The sequence below is a fragment of the Tympanuchus pallidicinctus genome, unplaced genomic scaffold (genome assembly GCF_026119805.1).
Source record: "Tympanuchus pallidicinctus isolate F22 unplaced genomic scaffold, pur_lepc_1.0 scaffold15, whole genome shotgun sequence".
Classification (NCBI taxonomy): Eukaryota; Metazoa; Chordata; class Aves; order Galliformes; family Phasianidae; genus Tympanuchus; species Tympanuchus pallidicinctus.
Window position 1 is genome coordinate 14651856 of NW_026294669.1, and position 22901 is coordinate 14674756.

General features: G+C 51.1%; 1 protein-coding gene across 3 annotated transcripts; it reads left to right on the forward strand.

Annotated features, from left to right (window-relative positions):
• Positions 1-15: 15 nt before the first annotated feature.
• TTLL4 (tubulin tyrosine ligase like 4) lies at positions 16-22897 on the forward strand. 3 transcript variants are annotated; one of them, XM_052676266.1, is made up of 19 exons: positions 16-102; positions 5260-6607; positions 7059-7168; positions 7545-7608; positions 9531-9655; positions 9862-9972; positions 10949-11025; positions 11431-11625; positions 11707-11789; positions 12200-12328; positions 12965-13087; positions 14338-14436; positions 15001-15135; positions 15798-15935; positions 17760-17862; positions 18428-18638; positions 20670-20740; positions 21381-21463; positions 22075-22897. In XM_052676266.1, the coding sequence occupies exons 2-19, from the start codon at positions 5304-5306 to the stop codon at positions 22214-22216; spliced, it is 3303 nt and encodes a 1100-aa protein (XP_052532226.1). In that variant the 5' UTR covers positions 16-102; positions 5260-5303; the 3' UTR covers positions 22217-22897. The 3 variants fall into 3 exon arrangements, with proteins under 3 accessions (XP_052532226.1, XP_052532225.1, XP_052532227.1); XM_052676265.1 differs by having other exon boundaries at positions 80-150; XM_052676267.1 differs by lacking the exon at positions 16-102 and adding an exon at positions 3908-3930.
• The last annotated feature ends 4 nt before the right edge of the window (positions 22898-22901 follow it).

Below are 22901 nucleotides of genomic sequence, written 5' to 3' on the forward strand. Positions count from 1 at the left end.
CGTGGCGCGGCGTACGTCGGGAGTTGTAGTCCTGCCCGCCGCCCGCGGGGCTGCCGGGATGCGCGGTCACGTGGCAGCGCGGCGCCGGCCGGGATCCCCATGGTAACGGCGGGCCGTTCGCGGGCGGTGCGGGTCGGGGCGCGGCGGGCGGTGAGTACGGGCCGAACCCCCCGCACCCCGTTTTCCGGTGAGGAGCGGGTCCCCGCGGGAGCCTCCTCGCTCCCGATCTCCTTTATCGCCGGGGCTCCCGCTTTAAGGCCTCCCCCCGGGAGAGGCCTCCATCGCGGCCCGCCCCGGGGCTCGGCGGGGCCCCGCTGTGCTGCGGGCGGCCGGGAGGGCTGAGGCGCGGCCCTCTCTGCACGTGGCTGGAAGTGCGCCTGCGGGCTGCGCTGCCGCGTGTCCCGGCCCGGCACGTGCTGTGCCTGGAGCCCCGGCCCTCCGGCACCACCGCTCTGGGGTTGTTTGCGGGCTGCTTCCCCACTTGAACCTCTACCTCTCCCCGTGTCTTCAACGCGGGCAACTCTGCTTCTGCGAGGCAACCGTGTGGGGTGAGGTGATTGCAGAATGTGTTTCTTCTAGGAGTGCTGAAGCTCCGATTTCGACTGGGAAGGGTCTTCATCATATACCCGGGGCTTTTTTTTTTTTTTTTTTAATTATCCAAAATATACTAAGAAAAGAGGCTGGACAAAGAATTGGTGTGTGTTGAACTAATTCACAGTTCTTGTTTCCTTGTTTGCTGTTATTTTATACTTGCACCACTCACCACGAAACTTCCATGCTTATGATGTTTCTGTGCCCCAGACTGGGCGCAGCCAGGCAGTGTGAGAGCAGAGCGACCTGTGCTGCTCTCTCCTGCTGTTCCTCCCACTGTGAAGCTGGATGGAGAGTGCTGTCCCATCAGCTTGTTCTGCCGGGGTCTGCAGGAAGGTGCTCTGGACCTTTTCATTGTAACTGTCAAGGCTGTGAAATGCTGCATGTTCTAACTGCCTATTTTTAACCCAGATTCATTTCCACACTCTCATCATATCATCGACTAGCAGCTGAGGAGGTATGATTTAGGGCAGGGACTTTCCAGCTTCACTGATGAGAAAATACAGAATTCTGTGCTTTTCTGTCACTGACCCCCATTGGTGGCCTGGGGACTGTTGGCAGGGAATCTCTGTCCTATCAATACCAAGAGGTTGCTATGAAGGCTCAGGGAAATGCCTTGCCCAGCCCTTAGAGCTGGGGCAGGGTGGCAGCCTTGCTGCTTGCTAGCAGTTTTGCTCCACGTTCAGGACTTTTTGTTCTCTGTCATTGCCGCTGCGCTCACAGAATGGTCAGCCTACAGTGTCCTGTTAGCATGGAGTTCAGCCCTCTGTTATTTCAGCTTTCCCTCTGTGATGATGCCACAGCTTTTCTGCCTAATCATGCTGAAGTCCCTCGCCTCATCTGGCACCATGCGCTGATGTCCTGAAAGCAGTGAGAAACGTGCAAAGTCCCCTGTGACTCAGGCAGCTCAGCCCTTGTCGTCCAGTGCAGCGTGGAGGCCCCAGCCTGTGCAGGGAGCAGCTGCTTGCTTGTGCCCTGGGGTGAGGCCCTGGCTGGGCCCCAGCTCTTGGTTTGGTTCCTGCTGCCTGTATGGCTGCCTGCCTTGCTTTGGGGAGCAGTGCCCTTCTCGCAGTTTCTCTTAAGTGTGGAATTGAAAGTCACAGCTGTTCAATGGAAGTGAACAGCCTCAGCATACAAGCAATCCCTGGATGCAGGTGGAATTTGCTGACACATCCAAACCACATCTGGTTTCTCCCTGGTGTCTCTCCTTGACCGGAGTGGCCAAATGCAAACTTCGGTATCTTGCAGTCTGCATTGAATAGGGGAGGAATTGCTCATTGCCCCACGCCTTTAGTTTTGCACCCAGAAGAGGACAGCTGTCCCATGGGCGTTCCTGGGGCAGCTGAGCTGTCTCTAAGCCTCCTTGTCCTTGCACACTTGCTTTCATGGCTGGCAGCAGCATCCCATCCTCTTCTCCTGGAGCTCACGGGTGGCCTGATGTGTTTGTGTATGGTGTTGTGCAACTCCATGCTGAGTTTGGGGCTGCTTCTTTCTTGGAGCTCACCTAAATGAGGGTGGTTTCCATGCTGTTGAAACATGAGTTTGTGTCTTGTTACTGGGCATACCAGGAGCTCAGGCACGCACAGTAAGTCACAGTGCTTGATTCTGTTGAAAGCTGTAATTTTTTTTTAAGCTGAATAGGTCCTTATGAAAGGGGTATTGGCTTTAAATCCTGTTTGTGTTGTATTGTTGTTAACTCTCTTGTTCAGGCATTAATGGAATGCTGTAAAGCTTCAAGTGAGGGATGTGGTGTGACCTCAGATCTCCCTTATTAAAAAACTTGATCCTTTCTGACTGTAAAGAGCAAGGCTGAAAGCGTGACATAGAAAATAACACCAGATCACACATATCTGACTTTGTTTCCTTTCCACTCCTGTGACTTTTGGATGCATGAGGCTGACAGCACGTTATCAGGTCAGCTCACAGCCCATGCATTTGCAAGCTCTTGTTATTTTAAGTGTGTCACCACAGCTGAGTTTAAAATAACCTTCCTGCTTAAACTCACGTGTCAGAGGCTTGCTTTGCTCCTGGGCTCTTTGGGGCTCATCCTTTCTCTGGAAGCAGCTCTGCTAGGAGCCCAGCAAGGGTAGAGCTGGAGGAGCTCTGCTCCCCTGCTGCCTCTCAGTGGGGTACACAGGGCAGGGGCTTGTGGTGGTCCCTGCAGTGTGAGAGTCGTCAGGGCTGTGGCTGCGCTCCAGCTGACGTCCCAAGCAGGCTGTGTGGTAATAAAAGGTGCTAGCTGAATAACTGTGAGCAGGTGCAGCTCTGCAGTCACCATAATGTGACAACCTTAGCCTCTTTATTTATTGTGTGTCAATAAGCCCAAGCCAAAATCCATTAATTACCAGTAATGATGTTTGGGTTGGACTTCCAGCCCTGCCAATTCACCCTGGGAGCGGAGCAGGGCTTTTCCCAGCTCATGTTTCCACAATAAAACTTCCAAATGTTGTTGTACTGCTGTTGTGAGTGCCAGTGGGGACTGCTGCCCTTTGACCTTCCTGGCCAGACCCCTGCCAGAGGCAGAGGTGAGTGAAGCAGAAAGGAGAAATCTCAGTGAAGGGCACCCAGTGGTGATGTGGTGGCTGTCTGAAGCCATGGGGCTGCGGCAGCTGCTGTCCTGTGGTGTCCGTTGCCTGGCACCTGAGAATGCTTGCATCTCCTCTGCTTCTTCTGGATGCCTCACTGAGCTGTCTCTAAGGTCACCCAAAGTGGAGGAATTCTAGGGAGGCACTCAATGCCCATTGCTTGGGCGTTGTTTCTGGGCCTAGCAAGCCTCTTCCCTATCAGATTGATGCATCTCCTTGTCCTGCAGCTGCTGTACCACCGTATGTAAGCCTCTGGTGCACTCCAAATCCCTTGTTACATCTCTATCAGGGCAAATCGCTTTTATTTTTATAGTGAGATGAGGTGGGCATAGCTGCAAAGCCTGGAGGGATAAAGCACAGGTGGCTCCCGCTGGGTGGTCACACGTGGCCAAGCTGCCAGCAAGGCACGGTGACCTCTCAGAAAGAGTCCCCTGCAGGCCAGGACACGGGGGATGCCTCCGTTAACCTCTTGGTATTTTAATTTTAGGATTTCATGTCTATTTTCCTGGTGCGCTGGGGTCGCTTTGGGGTTTGGGTGTGCTTGTTTGGCTGGGCATGCAGGTGCCAAGCTCCAATACTTGTTTACTTGGGGAACTCGAGCCAAGCAGGTGGCAGTGTCTGAGCACAGCCTCCTTGCCCTGTGCTAATTGCTGTGAATGTCACAACACGGCCGGGCTGCTCGCTGCTCACCGATCGGGTGACACGGCATGACCCAGTTCTGGAGGGCATGTGCAGCTCCTGCAGGAGTGTTTTGGTGAGTAGTGGTGTGTTTGTGGGGCCAGAACGAAGCATCCCCAGGTTAGCGGGATCCTGGTGGTGCCCCTGCTGCCTTCTGAAGGTGGTGCAGCTCATCCACAGCTCTGAGCGTGGAGCGGAGCTGAGACTTTCTGTACATCCTGACAGGGTAGTGGCTCCTTAACATCCTGTGCAGGATATTTCCATCTCATACAGCATCTGGTTGGGATGCTGTTGGCCTGCTCTGAGCATGTATGAGAGACTGGGAGTGTGTGCAGGGTAGGGGCGAGCCTGACCCAGCCCTTTGGTGGACCTGAACTGTTCTCATGGTGCTGCAGAGCAGCACTTCTGGTCTGGGAGCTACATTTCAAGTGCTGCAGCCCACGCTTGATTTTCAGGTGACAAAGGAGTGTGTGTGCACTGCAAGACAATGAAGGGAGTGGGGGGTTGGTTAATGCCTTGCTTACCTTTCACTGCTTTTTTTGGGTGTGTTTTTCATTAAGCTTGAAAGCAATTTCTTATCGTGGCTGTATCCAGGGGGCCCTCCAGGCATGAGTTAAAGCAAGGCAAATATCTGGCACGTGCTTTGTTTTCTCTCTCTTCTCCCCAGGCAAAAGAATCATACAGGTGCAGTGCAATTGTTTGAGGAGGATTTAGGGCACCAAGTGCTGTGCAGCATTCAGGTCTGCTGGCTGCTCCTTCTAAGAGTATTTTCTGTAGGACCACGATTAAAGAGAATGCATGTGCAGTGCAGGCAGTCTGTGTCTGGCACAGGTGATGGTGTTGGAAGAGCCCTGTGTTTTCTGTTTGCAGCCTTCTCACTCCTGGGCTGTTTCTGTGGAGTTACCAAAGCGAGAAACTTATTCATTGTCAAAGTGAAGGCTGAGGTTCTTGCTAAACTGTGTGACCTTGGGAGCTGGAGCCTTAAGGAAAGGAGAAAAACAAGAAATGTATGGGGGCTGCTGTGGAGCCAGGAGAGCTGCCTTGCCTTGCCAGGCTAGTTGTGGCAGCCAGGGCAACCTTTGCTTTCACAAAGTCAAAGCTTTTGTGTGCACAGGAGTTTTCCCGGGACCCTTTGTAAGTTGTCCTTCGTGTCCTCTGGTGTCAAGTGAGATGCCAACACTTTCTTTGCTGTGATCTGGTCCAGAGAGACCTTTGGGAAGCCTTGGCAGAGGGAGGGACATGGGTTTTGATGCCACTTGGTGCCCTCCTGGCAGCAGTTGGGCCTGGCGCTTTAAGTGCAGTGGTGCAGAGACATCCTGTAAGAGGCCAGCTTTGCTGTGGCGATAAGGAGGAAAGCAGGTGTGCTGCTCAAGTCACTGTGTTTCATGTAGTCATCTTGTTTCAGGTCAGTGAAGGTGCTGCAGTGGATTACAGATTTGCTCTTGCCTCATGCTATGGCTCTACATGGCCTCAGCAGGACCACAACGCAATAACCTGGGCCCCAGACAGGAGGAGAGCTTTGGCCTCGGGACAGACTCCCTTGCAGCAGAGCGACAGCGCAGAGCGTGGTGCCTCGCCCCTCAGCAGCATGCGAAACCCATCTGGGCTTTGGAGAGGCAGCATGTGAATGCCCACCAGGATCTCAGCCCGCTGCCCTCAGGGATCCCTTTGCAACAGTCATGCTTCTTGTACCCGCCAGCACCGTGCCCATCGCATCCCATTGAAAGCTCCCAGCCCTGCCCGGAGCTGTGTGGGAGCACGCTGCTCTACCAGCGCTCCTGCCTGAGAGCCAAACCCTACCACTTTCCTTTTTGGAGCCCCCAGGACACCAGCTCTGCCCCAGGAAGGGCAATGTCTTCCTTGATGATGGAGCCATGCCTGCCACCTGTGCTGCCTGAGGAGCATGCAGGGTCTGGGCTGAAAGGCTCTGCCCTCAGCTTGGGCTCAGCTTGCCCTCAGCAGGCTTCCAGTTCCTGCAGACCAGTGCTCCACAGCAATTCCTTCCTACAGCCAAGCAGTGCTAAAGTGCCTTTGCTGCAGTCACCGGAAATGAAGAAGCTGAAGAACACCACCAGTTTTCCCACCATCTCATGGCCACGCTCCAGGACTGATGGAGACTGCTTCCCCCGCAGCCCTGCAGTGCAAAGCAGTGACCAGGAACAAATCTCTGCCTCCTCCCTGACCCTCGTGCCCAACAGTGTGACCCTTAGGAACGAGTGGTGCTCTTGGCCACTGGGGGACACTGAGAGGAAAGCATACAGCTTGTATGAGGCAGAACCCAAGATCAGCCTCACGGCAGCTGTGCAGCAGCTGGTCGGACAGACTGCCACCTGCAGTGGCTTCGGATACGAAGTTAAAAGCTCTGGCCTTAGGAATGCAGGTGCCTTGTCCAACAGGGACAGATCAGGGCATCGCATCATGGCACGCGTCACTTCAGAGGAGACCATTGCTCCCCCAAACTTGGAGACGGGCAGCCATCATCTTAATGGTAACTCAGGCCTTATAGGCTCCGATGGTGCTGTCGTGTGCACTAAACGGATCAGCGTTCATCTCCTGGCCTCCCGCGCCAGCTCTCCTGACCGCAGCTCCAACTGCCGGCTCACAAACACGCTGACCCTGCGTGGCAGTGAGCAGGGAGCCAGAGCAGAGCCTCAGCAGCTTGCTGCCATTTCTGAAGTGGCCACTCAGATGTCCAGCATCCAGCTGGAGAAAAAGGAGAAGTGTGCCCACGCAATGCTCCCAGAAAAGCCTGAGTGAGTAGAGCATGGGGAATGAGAGAGGCTGTGGGGAGGTGGGGTTGGACTGGCTTTCTTCTGGGATTGTGTTGGAAAAGGCTATACTTAGGGCAGTGCAGGGGTGACTGCGTATGTGAACAAACCCATGTGAAACATCCTATTACAGGAGGAGCCTTTCTGCTATTCCAGGTCACACAGGCCCTTGGTGCCTCTGAGCCCTCTCATCTACTTTTTCAGCCACAGCATGGAAGCGTGGTGGAGCACTGCTTGTCAGGCTCTGCATGTGTTTTGAGTGAAGGTTGCTGTCAGGCCAGCTCCAACAAAGCTTTCCCTGGGCGAAAGTGTGCATTCCTGAAGGAATGTGGCATCAATGTAGGACAAAGAGAATATGGAGCAGCACTGTGGGCTTCTAGATGTTTTGGGTTTAGAAAGTATTTACCACTCTCTAATGTGATGTCCTTTATCGCAGTGTTGCTGCTGGGGAGTCACTGCTGGAGCTGAGCCATCCCCAGGACGATGTGGAGGAAGAACTTCCTGGTGGCCTGGATGAGAGCTGCAGTCTGGAGGAGGAAGAGAACAGTGAGTGCCCATTCCCCAGGGGGAGCTGAGCTCTGCACCTTGGTGTGTGCAGGGGCTGTCTGGGAGTTAGGTGTGTGCACAGCAGGAAAGCTGTGACTGCACACTGTCCTACGTTCTTGCTGTCATTTTGGGATGACCTAGAGATTGTGTGGAAGTCAAAATCAATCTAGCAGTAAGGAGAAGTTGTGGAGGTTCCTCTGAGGAATGGAATAGGGTTTAAACTTGCCCCGCTCCAGTCTGTGTGAAGGGCTGTTGGTTCTACTTTTGCCCCAGTCTTCATAGTGGGTTAGTGGGTGAAATTTAGGATTCAAGAACTTGGAGCAGCTGTGAAGAGTCTGTCCACAGAACCATTTGTTTTTTCTCTTCCCTTCTGCAGGTGACTCGGATGCTTCCTCTGTCACTGGCATGTCATCTAATGACTCTGTGGCTCTTGTATCCAGGTTAGTAGCTCTAAATAATGCACTGCAGCTTGGCATTTTTGTCTTCTTGGTGGCAGAAAAGAGGTGTAGCATGTGAGGGAATAGAGTGAGGATGGCAGCCAGCTTCCCAACCAGAATTAGCTTCCTGAAGACCAAAGCTATGGACAGCAGCCTGTAGAGTGTTGAGGGTACATCCACCACAGCAAAACAGGGGTCTTAATTTCACTGCCACAGGCAGTTGCTGGGTTAGGTTTATTGGATTACAGTGTTTATTGGATCTTGCAGTGTCATTTCTGTGCAGATGAAGCAGAATGGAGGCATCCTGGGTCCAGAGATGCAAACAGCTTGTGGAGTCTTGTGTCTCAGCACTGCATCCTAGAAACAAGACCACAGCCTGGGTTTTTCTTTAGCTTTTGGAAAGAGGTTTCTTTGGCCGTGGTTTGGTCAGCCTGTGGTCATCCGAGCCCTGCCTCTGATTCCTGGCAGACCTTTGTGGGTTCTGTCCTTGGTCATGCTGCAGTGCTGCTCTTTGCAACTGTGGTGGAGGAGATAAAGGAATGCTAACACACTGACTTCTTTTGCTTCTCCTTCATCCTTACTTCCTTCACTGCATGCAGTCAGACCTGCAGTACTGGGCAGTCCTTCACCTTCTTCCAGAAGTCACTGCACCCGCTACCAAACTGCCACCAATGATGCCTCACGCATTCCAGCCCTTGCTTCTGCAACATTCGTTACATGCTCTACTTTTAGCATCATCGTGCCTCCTCCCTGGAAGCATTCAGGGCCAGCCTGGATGGGCCTTTGAGCAACCCGGTCCAGTGGGAGATGTCCCTGCCTATAGCAGGGCGTTGGAGACAGGTGATCTTAAGGGTTCCTTCCAACCCAGACCATTCTATGATTGTATGTGTGATACACGTATGTAGCAATAGATGTATTTATTAATGCTGTGCTTTCTCTCAGAAAACTGCTTTGTCTAGGGTTTGACATGGTAAGATGATGTATGTACGTTCAATAAAACTCCGTCTTCCTCCCTTGAAAAATGCCAAAACCAAGAGGGTTATGACAACTTAAAGGTATCTGTGTTACAATCTCTAGCCCATATTCCTGTGGACCAGGTTATAGGGTTTGTTTTGTAACAAGCTCCCTGCAAAACACAGGAGGAGATAATGCTTGGCACGCTTATTTGTTGCAAACTCCACCCCTTGTCTCTGCAGACTGGTTACTGGCTTTTACGCCCACTGCTTGTACCACATTACAGTGATGCAAATTCCTGATAGCAGGATCAAGGCTCTTTGTGGAGCCATCTGATCTGCTGTGGACTAAAACAAGATTTGTGCCAAGGAATTACGATCGATGTGATTTATTGCTGTTTAATAACTTTTAATTACCAATTCTGGTATTGAAAAAAATGACCGTATAGAAATAAACACTTATGAAACATCCCAGCTTCCCTCCAGGCTCTTCTCTTCCTTTCTCTGATCTCCAGCTCCACTGTTGCATTTTGTCTTCAGTGAGGCAAAGGGCAGTGCAGGACACTCTCATCAGTGTGATGTGGCTCCATTTTTGTCTGCTGTTTCCAGTTTCTTGCACTATTGATTCATTGTAGGTTCCTTGATTGTCAGCGGCCCTTTTGGGGTTGTAACCTCCTCTTGAGGACTCTCTTCTTGTTTCCTGCCTGGCAAGCAGTTTTTGCCCCGTCTCCTGTCTGTGGCACTGTCATCCCCTTGTCACTGCATTTACTGCCCTCCTTTAAATATATTTTTGCAAAGGCACCAGAAGCTCATTTCCTTGCTTTGTGGCAATTACGGACAGTATGGTCTCTGAGCATACATATGCATTTATGGATGTTGAGATGTAAGCCAGCCTCTGTGTGACTACACGTGTAGGTGCTCCCCATGCTGTTTTTACCTTTATTCAGCTGCCTCCTTCTTTGTTTCTCTTAGGAAATGCCTCGAGTGCCTGGACCAGCCCACTGAGGATCAGGAGAAAGTGCTCAAACCCGCTCTTGTCTGCAGTTTATTCCCTAATGTGCCTCCAACCATCTACTTCAGCACTCGTGATGAGAGAGGTGAGCTGGGATGTGTTGCCATGCCATATTCCAGCATCCTGGATCTCCTCTGGCCATTGTGCCTTCTCTCACATGCCAGTTCTGCAAAGAGGATTACATACCCTCCCTGCAGGCCCAGTGGCTGTGCAGCAGAACGTAGGAAGTGCTGTATCTAATCAAGGTATTGTGTTTGGTTTCTTTTTGTCCTTCACTTTTTGTCGTCTTAGTGGAAAAGCTGCCTTGGGAGCAAAGGAAGCTGCTGCGATGGAAAATGTGCACGGTCACGCCGAATATTGTGAAGCAAACCATTAGCAGATCTCACTTCAGAGTCAGCAAAAGTAAGTTGTGGGAGGCTGGCATCATCTGATACATCGTGTCCTCCCTCGCCTCTAGCTCGTGGGTGTGAGAAGGCAGACTGCCTGTGAAGAGCAGAACAGGAGAGAGATAGGCACTGCAGGATGCTGTGTTCCTGCTTCTGCCTGTCCAGCCTGAAATACATGGACTTTTGGAGTCCGGGCAGAGCCCAGTCTCCCTCTTGGCTTGTCAGTAGCATGAACCAGAAGGACGTATTCCTTGCCCATTTGGGGCAGTATGTGGGGCAGTAGAGCTGCCCTTTGGCTTTCTTAAGCTGTGCCTCTAGGTGGTGCTGGCACTCTGAGGCAGCTAACGCTCCTCTAGTGCCTGCACCAGCACCGCTGTCCCTTGTGCTCGTGTACTGAAGAAGAAACTGTCCTTCACTCTGACTGTAAGTGGGGAATTCACGGAGTTGGTATCTTGCTACAGGAGAGACGTGTCGGGGCGGGCTGGGGACACTCTGAGCGTTCACAGCTGTGATCCATACTCTGGTATATGATCTCCTAATGCTATTAACAGAGCTTTTCTGTGTATCAGGAGACCTCTGCTCAGTTCATTTTGAGGCTGTAATGAGACATGTAGGGCAGACCAAAGCGTAGAATATCTCGCAATCCTACACATCCCTCTGCAGGGCAGAGCTGATTAGCTAACTGCTTCGCTCTCCTGCTGGAAAACAGGAAGGTAAGGGTGTTCGAGGATTAAATGTTTCTTTCGCTCTCTCTCTGCCCAGATCCTTGCACCAGTCCTTGTGGGCAGATGACCCCCCCCTGGTTAACTGGATCCCTCTCACAGCTCTTGGCTTGGCAGTTTTGCAGTGCTAGTGTGACTGCTTTGTGTTCTTGCTGTGCACTATCCCTGGCACCCTTCTACTAGCTCCAGGAAAGGGAGGGGATGTTTTTGGGTTGAGAGGGTGTTGTGTGTGGCAGGGTACTCAGTTATGGACTATTGTTTTTCCTGTAGAAAGCAATGACTGGCTGGGTTGTTGGGGCCACCACATGAAGTCCCCCGGCTTCAGAGCCATCAGGGAGCACCAGAAGGTAGGAGATGTATTGTGCTGACTTCCTTTATGTGTGTGGAGAGAGTGCTGGGAGCATTTTGGGTGCCTTCCCCTCAGGGCCAGGTGTTGGCTGTGCAGGCTGTCCTTGTGGTGTCACTTTAGCTGTGTGGCAGCTGGTATTTCTGTTCTGGGAGATGAGTGCAAGAGGCAGGCACACATGGGAACTGGGTGAACATCTCTGCTGTGAGCATGAATCCTGTACACACCAAGGCTGTACTTAAGCTGTCTTCACTTGTGGCTTTGTCTAACCACAGTTATTGTTGTTCGAAGTAATCGTTCCAGTGACAGAGTTGAGTCATTGCTGGGTTCAGAGAGGATGTATTCCCTGGCCAGGGAGTGACGTGGAGAGGCAGGAGCATCTCACAGGATCTGGGTTCCTTTTCAGCTAAACCACTTCCCTGGTTCATTTCAAATTGGGAGAAAGGACCGTCTGTGGCGCAACCTGTTGAAGATGCAGACTCGTTGTGGGAAGAAGGAGTTTAATTTCTTCCCCCAGTCCTTCATCCTGCCCCAAGACATCAAATTACTCAGGAAAGCGTGGGAGGAAGGAGCTAGCCGCCAGAAATGGATTGTGAAACCAGTAAGGGAAAAGAAGCACTCGGCACCTTATCCCAACGTAGCTGCCAGGAGGAGATCTGATCTGTTCTTGTTTGTTTTGCAGCCAGCATCAGCAAGGGGCATTGGCATCCAGGTTATCCACAAATGGAGCCAGCTACCCAAAAGAAGGCCGCTGCTGGTACAGAGGTGAGCAAAAGAAAGCAAAGTTGACAGGCAGCCTGGGACCTCTTACTGTCTCATCTCAGACCAGATCTGGACAGTTGTCACTACCCAGCAAAGCAGAAGCATCTGGTTTGCGTCTGGACACCTCTGCAGGCCGAGCACAGTGGTGCTGCTGAAAGTGTGGTTCTGTCAGCTGTAGCTGGGTTTACAGGGATGCTGCTATTTCTCTGTAAGATTTTAAGGTTTTGGGTGTAAACTGTGGGAGAGCTTTCCTGGCTCTCATTTTCACTGCATTATACTAAGATTGGAAATGCTATGCAAAAGAATTTCACCTGCTCTCCAAGTTGATTGCTGTTTTTGCCTTCTGAGGTGGGGCCAAGAGGTGCTGTTCCATGCAGAAATGGTAACTCTGCTGGTGCTTGCTTCTTTTGCAGATATCTGCACAAACCCTACCTCATTGATGGGAGGAAATTCGACCTGAGGATTTATGTGTATGTCACTTGTTACGATCCCCTCAGGGTCTACCTGTTCAAGGATGGATTGGTTCGCTTTGCTAGCTGCAAGTAAGTTGTACAACAGTGGTACGGGGGATCTTCTTTGATCAGCCACTTGTGGCAGTGGCACCTCAGCTTGGGCAGGAGGCAGTCACACTGTATGGTGGATGCTCAGAGCTCTAGCTTGCTTCTGAAGCTCTTCTTGCTGCTGAATAAGCAGTCTTGAAACGCACAGGTTCATTGCAGGTGAAAGGAAATGTGAGAGGATGTTTTGTGCATCCACCTTTTCAAGTCAGGATCAGATCAGGGTAAAGCATTGCTTGAAATGCAGTCTGTGCTTCAAGTGGATGCATTGGAAATTTAGATGTTTCATCCAGTTTTGACTGTATTGCCTTGTGCTGCTGTAGTACCATCACTGCTTTTGCCCAGTGATGCTCTGGTCTACTTCTATGACTTTGAGGGTGGGATTGCATCCCTCAGTCTCAGGGCAGCCTGTTCTGCATCTCTTCCTTTGTCCTCCCAGCTCTGGGTCTGTGGGGACGGAAATTGTGGAGGCAGCCTTGTTCCAGGCTCTCTGGGAAAGGGCAGCAGCAGAGTTGGTGTGCAGCCAAACAGAAAGGTGATGAGAACAGAGCTCCTTGCACCATGGGTCTGGAGGCAACCTGTTTAAGCTCAGACTGTTTGTGCTGCTACCATTTCCTCTAGGTACTCCTCTTCAATGAAGAGCCTCAGCAACAAGTTCGTGCACTTGACCAATTACAGTGTGAACAAGAAGAACACTGAATACAAGTCCAACTTGGATGAGACTGCTTGCCAGGGACACAAGTGGTAGGTGCTGTGAGGGGGGAACTTTCAGTTCACAGGGTCAGCTCTATCTGTTCTCTGTTAAATCAGCCCTTTTTAGTATTACTACCCAAAACTGGAAGGTACCCAAAACTTCAGTATCATCTGCTCCTGCCAGGGGAAATGGGGACAGCAGAGTGATTCCAATTATCAGGTTATGGTGTTGAGAAGCAGTGGTTCTGTTTCTGGTCACTTCAGAAGAAGGCTGCAGTCTTGCAAAAGTTTGTTCCCTGCTGTCCTATAGGTGGACTGATCCAAGTAGTTAGGCACTTGTCTCTGATTCCACAGTGATGTTTAAACTCTTAAAAATAGTGCAGGATAGAGTTCTCAATTTGTGGGCCTGGGCTGGTCTTTTTCACTTCAAAGGGAGCTGTGGAGAATGATTTGGTAAAATAAAATTGCATTGCCTGGATCTGCTGCTCGGCACAGTTCCTCTGTGGGTACATTGAGAAGGGTCTGCTGTCTCCCAGCATTTGAAATCCTGTGGGACTGCGTTCATCTGTTTTTTGGTACCACCATGCAAGTCAAAACTGAGTGCTCCCACATTAAAGATGAGTGGCTGTAATCAACTCCGTCTTGTATGCAGGAGGCCTGACCTTTGGATTCCTGGCTATTAGCCACACAGTCTCATTTAAGCAACATCTGAGCATCCCTGGCTCAGCGTCAGGGAAACTTGCAGCGCTTGGTGTGGTGTGGGAAACTCCTACAAAAGCACAAACACTCTTCCCCCACCATCCTTCTTGCCACATTTATGGAAAAAAAAATTCTCCACCCCCCAAAGCTTCAGTGGAATGGCTGTAGCTAAATGGCTTTTGGGGGCCTTGATGGATTCTTGGTGAGCTGCTTTGCAGTACTCCTGAGGAAGGCCTGCAAGAAGGGGAGGTTTGCTAAGGACACAGAGGGGGAGGGAAGAGAAGATCTGGAGCTGACGTACCATGCTCATGTGCTAATTTGGGACTTACTACTCCAGTACTGGGATAAGTCTATGACAGATTTATGGTTCTGATAGCTTGGTCCTGCAAGAACAGGGGCCAGGCTGGGGAGAATTGCAACCAGGAGTAGAGCGGTTTGAGAATGGCAGAAGGAAGCTGTGGTCAGGAAAAGTGGAGATACATCCCTTAGCTTCCTGCTAAAAGCCTTGCCAAGGCTCCCTATTGCTGTTTTCACTTCCCTGGCGGGGCAGGGCTGGGCAGCAAGGGGCCACAAAACAATCTCTTTTGCTTTCTGTCTCCCAGGGCACTCAAAGCTCTCTGGAATTACTTGACTCAGAAGGGAGTTAACAGTGAGGCCATCTGGGAGAAGATTAAGGACATCGTTATCAAAACCATAATTGCGTGAGTCTTGGTGCCCCTTGCTCTGCTCCTGACTGAGGAGTGCACTCCTGGCCCCTCTGGCTCTTCAGCCCCACTCAGTCTAGTCCTCTGGCTCTTAATCTAAGTGCTGCCACCACTGCTGGCTTCAGTCTCTCTAAATCCTTTGTTGTGACCTGTTAGCTGTGTTCTTGCTGCTGTAGCTGCAAGGCATGAATAGGCCTGATACTTCCTGGATCCACCTGCAGTGCAGAGGGGAGGACCAAGAGGGTGCAGCATACATGGCACTCTGCCAGCTTGCACCCACTGCACCACTTGTGCAGGATGCTTCAGAATAAAGGTCCCTTGGTGCTGGCTGAATCTTCTATTCAGAAGTGGATCCTGTCTGACAGAGGCCTGGCTTGGGGGGTTGCTCAGAATCTGATACTGGATTCAAATGCAGTGCAGCAGGAGCTTGCAGGCCTGCTTTGGTCTTTCAGCCCATCCGCTCCACAGCATGTGGCTGTGCGCACTCTGTGTTGGCACTGTGCTGCAGTCAGGGCTCTGCTGCCTGTCTGTTGGAAATGAGCATTTTCTCTTGGCTTGCAGATCTGAGCCGTATGTGAACAGCCTGGTGAAGATGTACGTGCGGCGGCCGTACTGTTGCCATGAGCTTTTTGGGTTTGATATCATGCTGGATGAAAACCTCAAGCCCTGGATCTTAGAGGTCAACATCTCCCCAAGGTAAAGCAGCTTTTCCTCCCAAAGTCTGTCTCTGGGCCAGTGGAGGTGGATGACAGCCTTTCTTTTACCATAAAGTAAATCTGGCCTGTGATATCCCCTGCACTGAACAACTGCTTTGAAGACTCCCTCTCCTGATTCCTGCAGAATTCAAAGTCCTTCCTGTCTGCAAAAGCAGCATCCATCTGTAGCTTAGAAACCTGTGCTGGGCATGCCTCAGCTAGAGCCAAGGAATAGTACATTTAAAAAAAAAAAAGACCAAGGAAGAATGTGTCATGTAAGGAATGGGTGACGGCAGAGAATTCTTTGTGTGGGCAGAAGTGCTTGGCAGCTCTGCTGCCTCACGCACCATTCATTCCTCTCTTGCTTGTTCCCTGGCTCCACCTGGCCATGTGGTCTCAGCTATTCAGACAGGGCTGGGAGCTGTGGTGTGCCTGGACACAGCCTATCCTGCCTACTAGAGTTGGATGAGCATAAACTAGACACAGTAGGGATTGCAGGCTGGACTCTAGAGATGGATTTGCCAATTTCCAGCAACCCTCTGGGTGGAGGAAGAGAAGCAAACCATTTTTGGCTGGAGGAACACTCCAAAGGGAATGATCACAGGGCCTTCAGGCTCAGAACCTCCATTCTAGCACTCAGACTGCTGTGTTTTCTTCCTCTAGCCTTCACTCCAATTCACCTCTGGATGTGAGCATCAAGGGCCAGATGATCCGGGACCTGCTTAACCTCGCTGGCTTTGTTCTGCCCAGCATGGACAGCGTAGCCTCAAGACCTCAGACTAGAATTGATTTCACCTGCAGGTCAGCCCTATTCTCTTTCAGGGCAGAAAGGCAAAGCAGGCTTTTCTCTTGGAGGATTTCATTTGGGGGCTGCTGTCAGAGCAACATGCTGGTTTCCATTCTGTCAAGAGCCTGTGCTTGCTAGTTCTTCAGCTGGATGTTTGAGGGACTTGCATTATTCCCTGGGTATCTGGTTCCTGCAGTCTCTTCAAGGAAGGATTTATGCCTGATTTACAAGTCCATAGTTGGAAGTGAGAGTAGGCCACTGTAATTCCTGCTTGCTCTGCAGTTAGTCAAGTCCTCCTTCCCCCTGCCAGAACTAGCATGATGCTGAGCTGCACTGCCTCTCCATCTGCTTCAAAGGCTGGCTGGCTGTGTTGGGGCTGGATCTGCTTACCCCATCCCCCAGAGCTGACATGCTGCTGACTTGAGCAAGAGGAGCACCTGTTATTTTGCAAAGGGTAGAGCAATCTGTTCCTTAGACAGAATTACAGGTGTCAGAGGAGGTAGACCAATGGTTGTGGGTGTGCAGTCTTGTCTTGCAAAAAAGGGAAGCTTTTTTTGCATAAAGCTAATTTCTGAATGTGTGTGCACCCAGGCCCCTTTTCCTTCTGTTTCACCACAGCTTTGGCTTTTACTGGTTTCAGACCTTGTGCTGTGGGAAAAGGAACCAGCCCTGCTCTGCAGCAGAGTGGCTGCTATATGTACACTACTGAAGGGGCAGCTTGCTGGGTTGAACACCAGCACACAGTGATGGATGGGCATGAAAGAAGATGGGACTCCCGCCCTCCTCCGGCTCTGTGCCTTCAGCAGAGAGAGAGGCTTGGAGCATGGGCCCATTCCAGTCCAGGGAGCTCTCACCAGCCCATCTGTGACACTTTGATCACAGGCTCGTTTGCAGCTTGTGACTGAGGTGATGAAGGGCAGGTGCCCTTGCAGGAACCTGCAGAGGATTAACCAGATCTTTAACATGGTTCAGATGATGCATTACCAGAGTTCCTGCATCCAGAAACAGGCTTGCTTAACTGTATCTGCTGCCCTGGAAAGGATGTGAGAGGCTGTGTTGTTTTGTTTTGTTTTTTTTTTCGCATGTGGGCATAATTCCAGTAGATTTTTGTGTTCCCAAGACCCATGCAGTGTAGCCTCAGGGCTCTGTTTGGATCTCTGCTCTACTAATAATCTTTATGGCAGCAGAACAAGTTAGCTGTGTTGATATAAGTGTTAAAAGGTGTTGGGCAAGTATCTCTGCCTCTGGCATCCCCAAATGGGTCATTTGGGTGCTTAGAATAATTGAGATGCTTGCTGGTCAGAACATACAAAAGACCAAGGTTTCCCATGGCAAGTGGAGCTGGAGATGCATTTGAATATTGGGAATTCTTGGATAATGCATGAATGCTTAATCCCCCAGTGTTCCCCTTTCTTGTACAGAATCAGTACTGAGTAGAAGTACACCCAGGCACAGTGTAGTTAGGGAGCTGCATCTGGAGTGGGATATAAACCTAAGATCCGTCCAGCTTCAAGTGCTCTGAGTCAGGTCACAGTGCCTTTCTGGCCCTTTTTCATTCTATATGGGTAGGTGGTGATTGTTAATGTTTTTAGTGAAGGAGTGCTGTGGGACCTGAGCTGGCAGGATCTCCCTTGTTGCCTTGCTCACATCCTACCTGGATCCCATGCTGATGCATAAGGCTGTGGATGCATCACTGATCCCAGAAGTAGTGAAGTCCTTGGAGGAAGCATTCTCTCTTTCATGACATCTTCGTTAAGGTGTCATGCTGAGAGGAGCCTTGCAACATCGGGACTTTGCTTTGATTACTTAAATATTCTACTGTCTTTTTATGTTCTTAGTCAGGGCAGTGCTTTAAAAGAGAAGCCCAGACCAGCCCCTGAGTGTTTCACAGCAGAGATGTTGAAGAAGGCCTATTACTTGACACAGAAGATACCTGACCAGGTATGACACAACAGTCCCTGGTACCGAAACTGCCAGAGTACTGTCTCAAACAATTCCATGTTTGTCTCAGTCCCGTTTCCTGACTGTACCTCTGTGTGGAGACACCCAGGTTGTGGGGAGCACCTGGGCTTCAGCAGGTCGCAAGGTTGCAGAAATAAGTCAGGTTTGCTTAAACCACTGTTGCCATGACTCATATTTGCATTGAAGTGGACATGTGCTGATGGGGGGACAATATCCACTGGTCCCCAAATAAGGTCTGAACACTGCCTGTTTCTCATATGTCTCTGTGCAGCTCTCACTGCATTTGTCAGTTGACTGCATACAGGGTTAGCTAGGACACTTCCCTTGTGTGCAGCCTCTGTCGTAGTGGCAGAAGTGGGGTTTTCAGCAGCACTGATGTCAGCACTGAGTTCTGATTCCTTCATTTTGCAAGTGGCCCTTGTCCCGGAGATCTCAGACTCGTGGAGACCTCTTCCTGAAAGGGTTTGGAGAGTGGGGAGGTGGAAAAAGGAACTGAAAAAACGTGACTCGCTTCTCCCTGACCCTGAGACGCTCTGGTCTGCAGGATTTTTATTCTTCTGTCTTGGACATCCTGACTCCGGATGATGTTCGCATCCTGGTGGAGACAGAGGATGAATATTCCCGGCGTGGGCAGTTTGAGCGGGTGTTTCCCACCCACATCTCCACGCGCTACCTGCGCTTCTTCGAGCAGCCTCGCTACTTCAACATCCTGGTGACCCAGTGGGAGCTCAAGTACTACTTGAATAAACACAAAGGTAACTGCCATCTGAGAGCTGGCACAGTTACCTGAGTCAGGCAAGTTGCCTGCCTGAGGCCGTGGGAGATTTCTGACCTATGCATTTTGATAAGGAGCTGCCTGCCTCCACGCTAGTTCCCCTCTCAGAATGCTTCAAATGTCAGGAAAAGCTTATTCTGAGTTGATCATAGATCTGGTGCTGAGTTCACCAGCACAGTCGAGCGTTTCTAGATGCCTTGGGATATCCTTGGGATATTTAGTTCTCAACTAAAGCAGCATAGATTCTGCTTTCACCCTACAACTCCAGCCTCTTATTCCATACCTGTGCCTTTTTTTGAGGAAGGAACAGCTCGAGTCACTGGGGTTTGTCTCTTACAGGTGGTTTGTGAAGTGAAGGCAAAATTAGGCCTGTTCCCTGTGTCTGCTGCTGTGTTCTAACCTAAGAAGTAGCACCAGCATGCATGCAGGAGAAAGGGGCGTTTTTCTGAAATACAAGAAATCTATCTCTTATCTCCACTTCTCCAGGACACCTCTGTATTCCAACAAAAAGCATCTTGTAGTGAAGTTTGCTGGGCAGACCATTTCCTTCTTACTTGGGGCAATAGGAGGGGCTGTCCAGGAAAGAAAACTGAGTTGTAGTGTAAGATGTTAGAGAACACAGAGCCTGTGGCTCAGGGCTTTCCTTCAAGCCCCTGCCTTAACTGAAGAGGTTTCGGAAGAAGCCAACCCTCCACTGATACAACTGTATGTGCTCCTAATGTCAGCACTTTATGTAATGCACAGCAAAAAAAAAAACACCAAAAAAAACCTCAAACAGAAAAAAATGGGGCGGGGGGTTGGGAGGAAAAGCTTTTGTCACTCTTCAGTGGTATTTAAGCTAATATCAAAGGGGTCAGTAACTGTCTTTCACAGAGATAATAACCTTGCAGCCCTCTCCAGCTGTGCTGTCAGCATGTGTCATTCTTTGCCTTGCTAATGCCTTTTCTGGATGCTCTTCTGTCACTTGGAAGAAAGACCCTGTCATCGTCTTCACTGAAGTGCTGCCCAGAGCTCTGCTACTCGGACTGAGCCCTGGCTTAGTGCTCCAGCATCCTCCTGGCAGCCCAGCAAACAGCACTACCCCTTTGCTGCCCTTTATCTATGAGCAAAACCCAGCCTCTGCCCCCTTCCTTTTCACATCCATTCCTCACAGCCCTCATCTCTCCCTGGCCAGTAAGTTCAGAGCCTTGTCTGGTGCCCAGAGCTGGGGCAGCGCTGCCCAGCTGTCCTGCTCCTCTCAATCCTCAACACATGGGTTTTTTTCCAGGGTCCTGGGGCGTGCTGAAAGGTCACCAAGGAGCACAGTTTGGGAAGCAAGGGTTCCTCCTATAGCTAGAGCTGGTATCATATAGCAAAGCGTGGTAACCCCAGCTGGAGAGCATCAAGTTCCTGGCTGGTTCCTCTGCTGGTTCATGAATCTCAAGGCACCTTAGCCTCATCTGTGTCAGGAGTGGAGCCCAGGTCTCAGCCTGTATTGAGCTGTGTGTGCCTGTCTGGCCTGGATGTTTCTGGGCAGGGAGGAGGTGATGCAGTTGGTAGATGTGCCTGGAGGAAGCTACCTGAGCTGCCATCCTCTGGGAAAGGAACTGGTGACTGCAAAGCTGCTCTATATCTGCACTGTAGGAACTTTCACCGCTGCAACCCAAATTAGGTGCTGCTGTTGGCAGGCACCAGGCACAGGGGACTGCCAGTCTGGTCCAAATCAGCAAATCCTGTGCTGCCCCAGTTTTCCTGTGTAGCTGAGCCTGCTGCTCGGTGTGTCTGGCTCCCTGGGAGAAAGGCAGGCACTGCATCACCCCACGTGCTAGCATTCAGCAATGTTTGCTCATAGAGAGCGTGAACGGCCTTAGTTTACCCTGTGTTTGCTGGGGCTCAGGCATACATTCAAGTTGTTACTGCATGGTCAGTTCACTCTGTGCAGCATTTTTGCGTTCCCTAAGCTGGGGGAGATGTAGCTGTCTATGAGCTTCCCAATTCATTCTTGCTTCTTGTCTGTTCTGTCACCTCCCAGGTCTGGAGCTACTGAAGAAATGGTGTGTCAAAGGCTACCACACTGGGACAGGGACGGATTTGGCCCAGATGGTGAGCATAGCTGTGGATAAGCCAGGGAAAGGTTGCTGTGAAGAGAGGGGTAGAGAGTCTGTGAATCTGTGGGTTGTCTGATTCAGGAGCTCTTTCTGCTTTTTCCACTTTCTGTGCCTCCTGCCCTATCTGTTCGTGCTGTTCTTCCCTCTCTGCTAAGGCCTCCAGCAGTCTAGAAAAACCCACGTTTCTCTGTCTCCCACACTAATATAAAATCTGTGCAGTAGATCAAATTGCAACCGCTTTGCATCCAAAAATGGTTGGGCACAATGGGCACAGCCTGGCATATTTAGCATCTGGCCTGCCATTTATTCCCCTTGGTAAGGGAACAATCTCCTTCTGTCACTCCTGTGCCTTAGAGCAGGCTGATCCAGTGAAGAAATCCACTCTTATGACCTCAGGATGCTCTGTTCCCACTTGCAGCAGAGGGATTCATTAAGCAGGGAGTGAAGACTGCTCTGTTTGCTATTCTGGGAACAGTCTGGTGGCAGTGATGATGCGCAGCAGTGTGAGGCAATTGGAGCTGAAGAACAGTAGGGCAGCCTACAGCAGATCCCAGCCTGTTCTCTGTGCACTGTTAGGCTGGGGGATATTGTCATAGCTTAAATAGCCTTTTGGTTGTCTTTCTCTCCTTCTCTAGTGGTCGCTGCCAAAGTCCTTCTTCCTCCAGAAAAGCAGTGTTCAATCAAATGGCTTCAGCAAACTGGAACCGGACAGGCTGGGGTGAGTTTTCCCTGGCTGGGATATGCACAGTGTGGCTTTGGGACTGGTGTCCAGAGAGAACTGGAAACAGGAAAAGCAGCTTTGTTTCAGGGGACAGAGAAAGTGATTTGCTTATAGGCTCTGAGGCCAGCATCTCATTTATGGAGAGCAACTGGTAGGGTTCGTGTAATGTCTACGAGACTGGGCTTGTCTCCTTGGCACTGTATGCCCTGCTCAGTTGGTGCAAGGCCCCAAAACAGCTGGTGTGGGTGTTGTGTGGCAAGTGGCTGTTGTGGTCCAGGAGTGCTGACAAAACGTGTCCCACAGGGACCTGCACCACCTTGATGGAGAGCAGAGGCTCTGCCCCAATGTAGGGCTGGGGGAGCAGCAAGGTTTGCGGGGCTGCTGTGCTCTGCCAGCTTCACTGAATGAAGTTGGGCTGCAGGGTGGGTGCCACTGGCCTGGGCAGCTTGATACGTGACTGTGGTTCCTCTGAGCGAGCCAAGTGGAGTGCAGGCATACACCTGGCCTCTAGAGTTAAGGGAGAAGAGATCTTGTCCCCAGATCAGAATGTCATTGGGTTTTCATGCAGTCGGAAAGGCCGACCTCTGACCCTAATATTTCTCTTGCAGCAACCTCATCTCATCAAACAGTGGAGATCTTGTGAGATGCCTGGAGCCCAGCCCTGCTCAGAGCTTACCTCTCAACAAATGCACTGTTGGAGCTGACCAGAAACCTGGTGGCTGCCTCTCAGACACTGCCCTGGTGCTGTGAGCAGGCAGCTGCCTTCCCTCCCTGGGGGCACCTCAACCTACCTCAAAGGAAGAGACAGAAGCTGGCTCTGGAGCACAAGTACAAGTCCTGTGAAGCTCCCTGCACTGCACACTTTCCAGTTGGTTGTTCCTGGAGAGAGCTGTGTGACTCAGTTTTTAAAACAAATGGCAAAACCTGGCCAAGTTGGGTTTGTGGCTGTTGTTCAAGCCTGATGTGATGATGGTTTCCTTATGTAGGATCTGGCTGAGTTGGGCGTCGCCTCCCTCTCTCCTTTCCTCACCAGTATGGGTTGAACCCCTCCTTGCCTGTGTTGCTTTGCACTAACCCTGAGCTCCAGAGAGCCAGCAAAGTTGTCTGCTCCCCTCTCACTGCAGGCCAAGGCAGGGGAGGGCCAGCTAACACTGCTCTTTTGGAAGGAGCAGGGCTTGGGCCTTCCAGCCCGTGGGTTTTTATCCTATCTGAGTACTTGTGCCCGCATCCTCTGGTTTCTGCCCACTGCTGCCCCAAGCCCTGGCCTGGCTCCCAGCTGCAGTGGGGCTGGGGAGGGAGCAGCCCCTCACTGCTGTTGGCTCTGTGGTACCCTGCAGTGTGCACACTGGGGACTGCAGATGGGTGCTGCTCTCCTGCTCTCTATTTTTCCCTTCATTTCTGAAGAATTTCCATTAAACTTTTGCACATGGCTGCT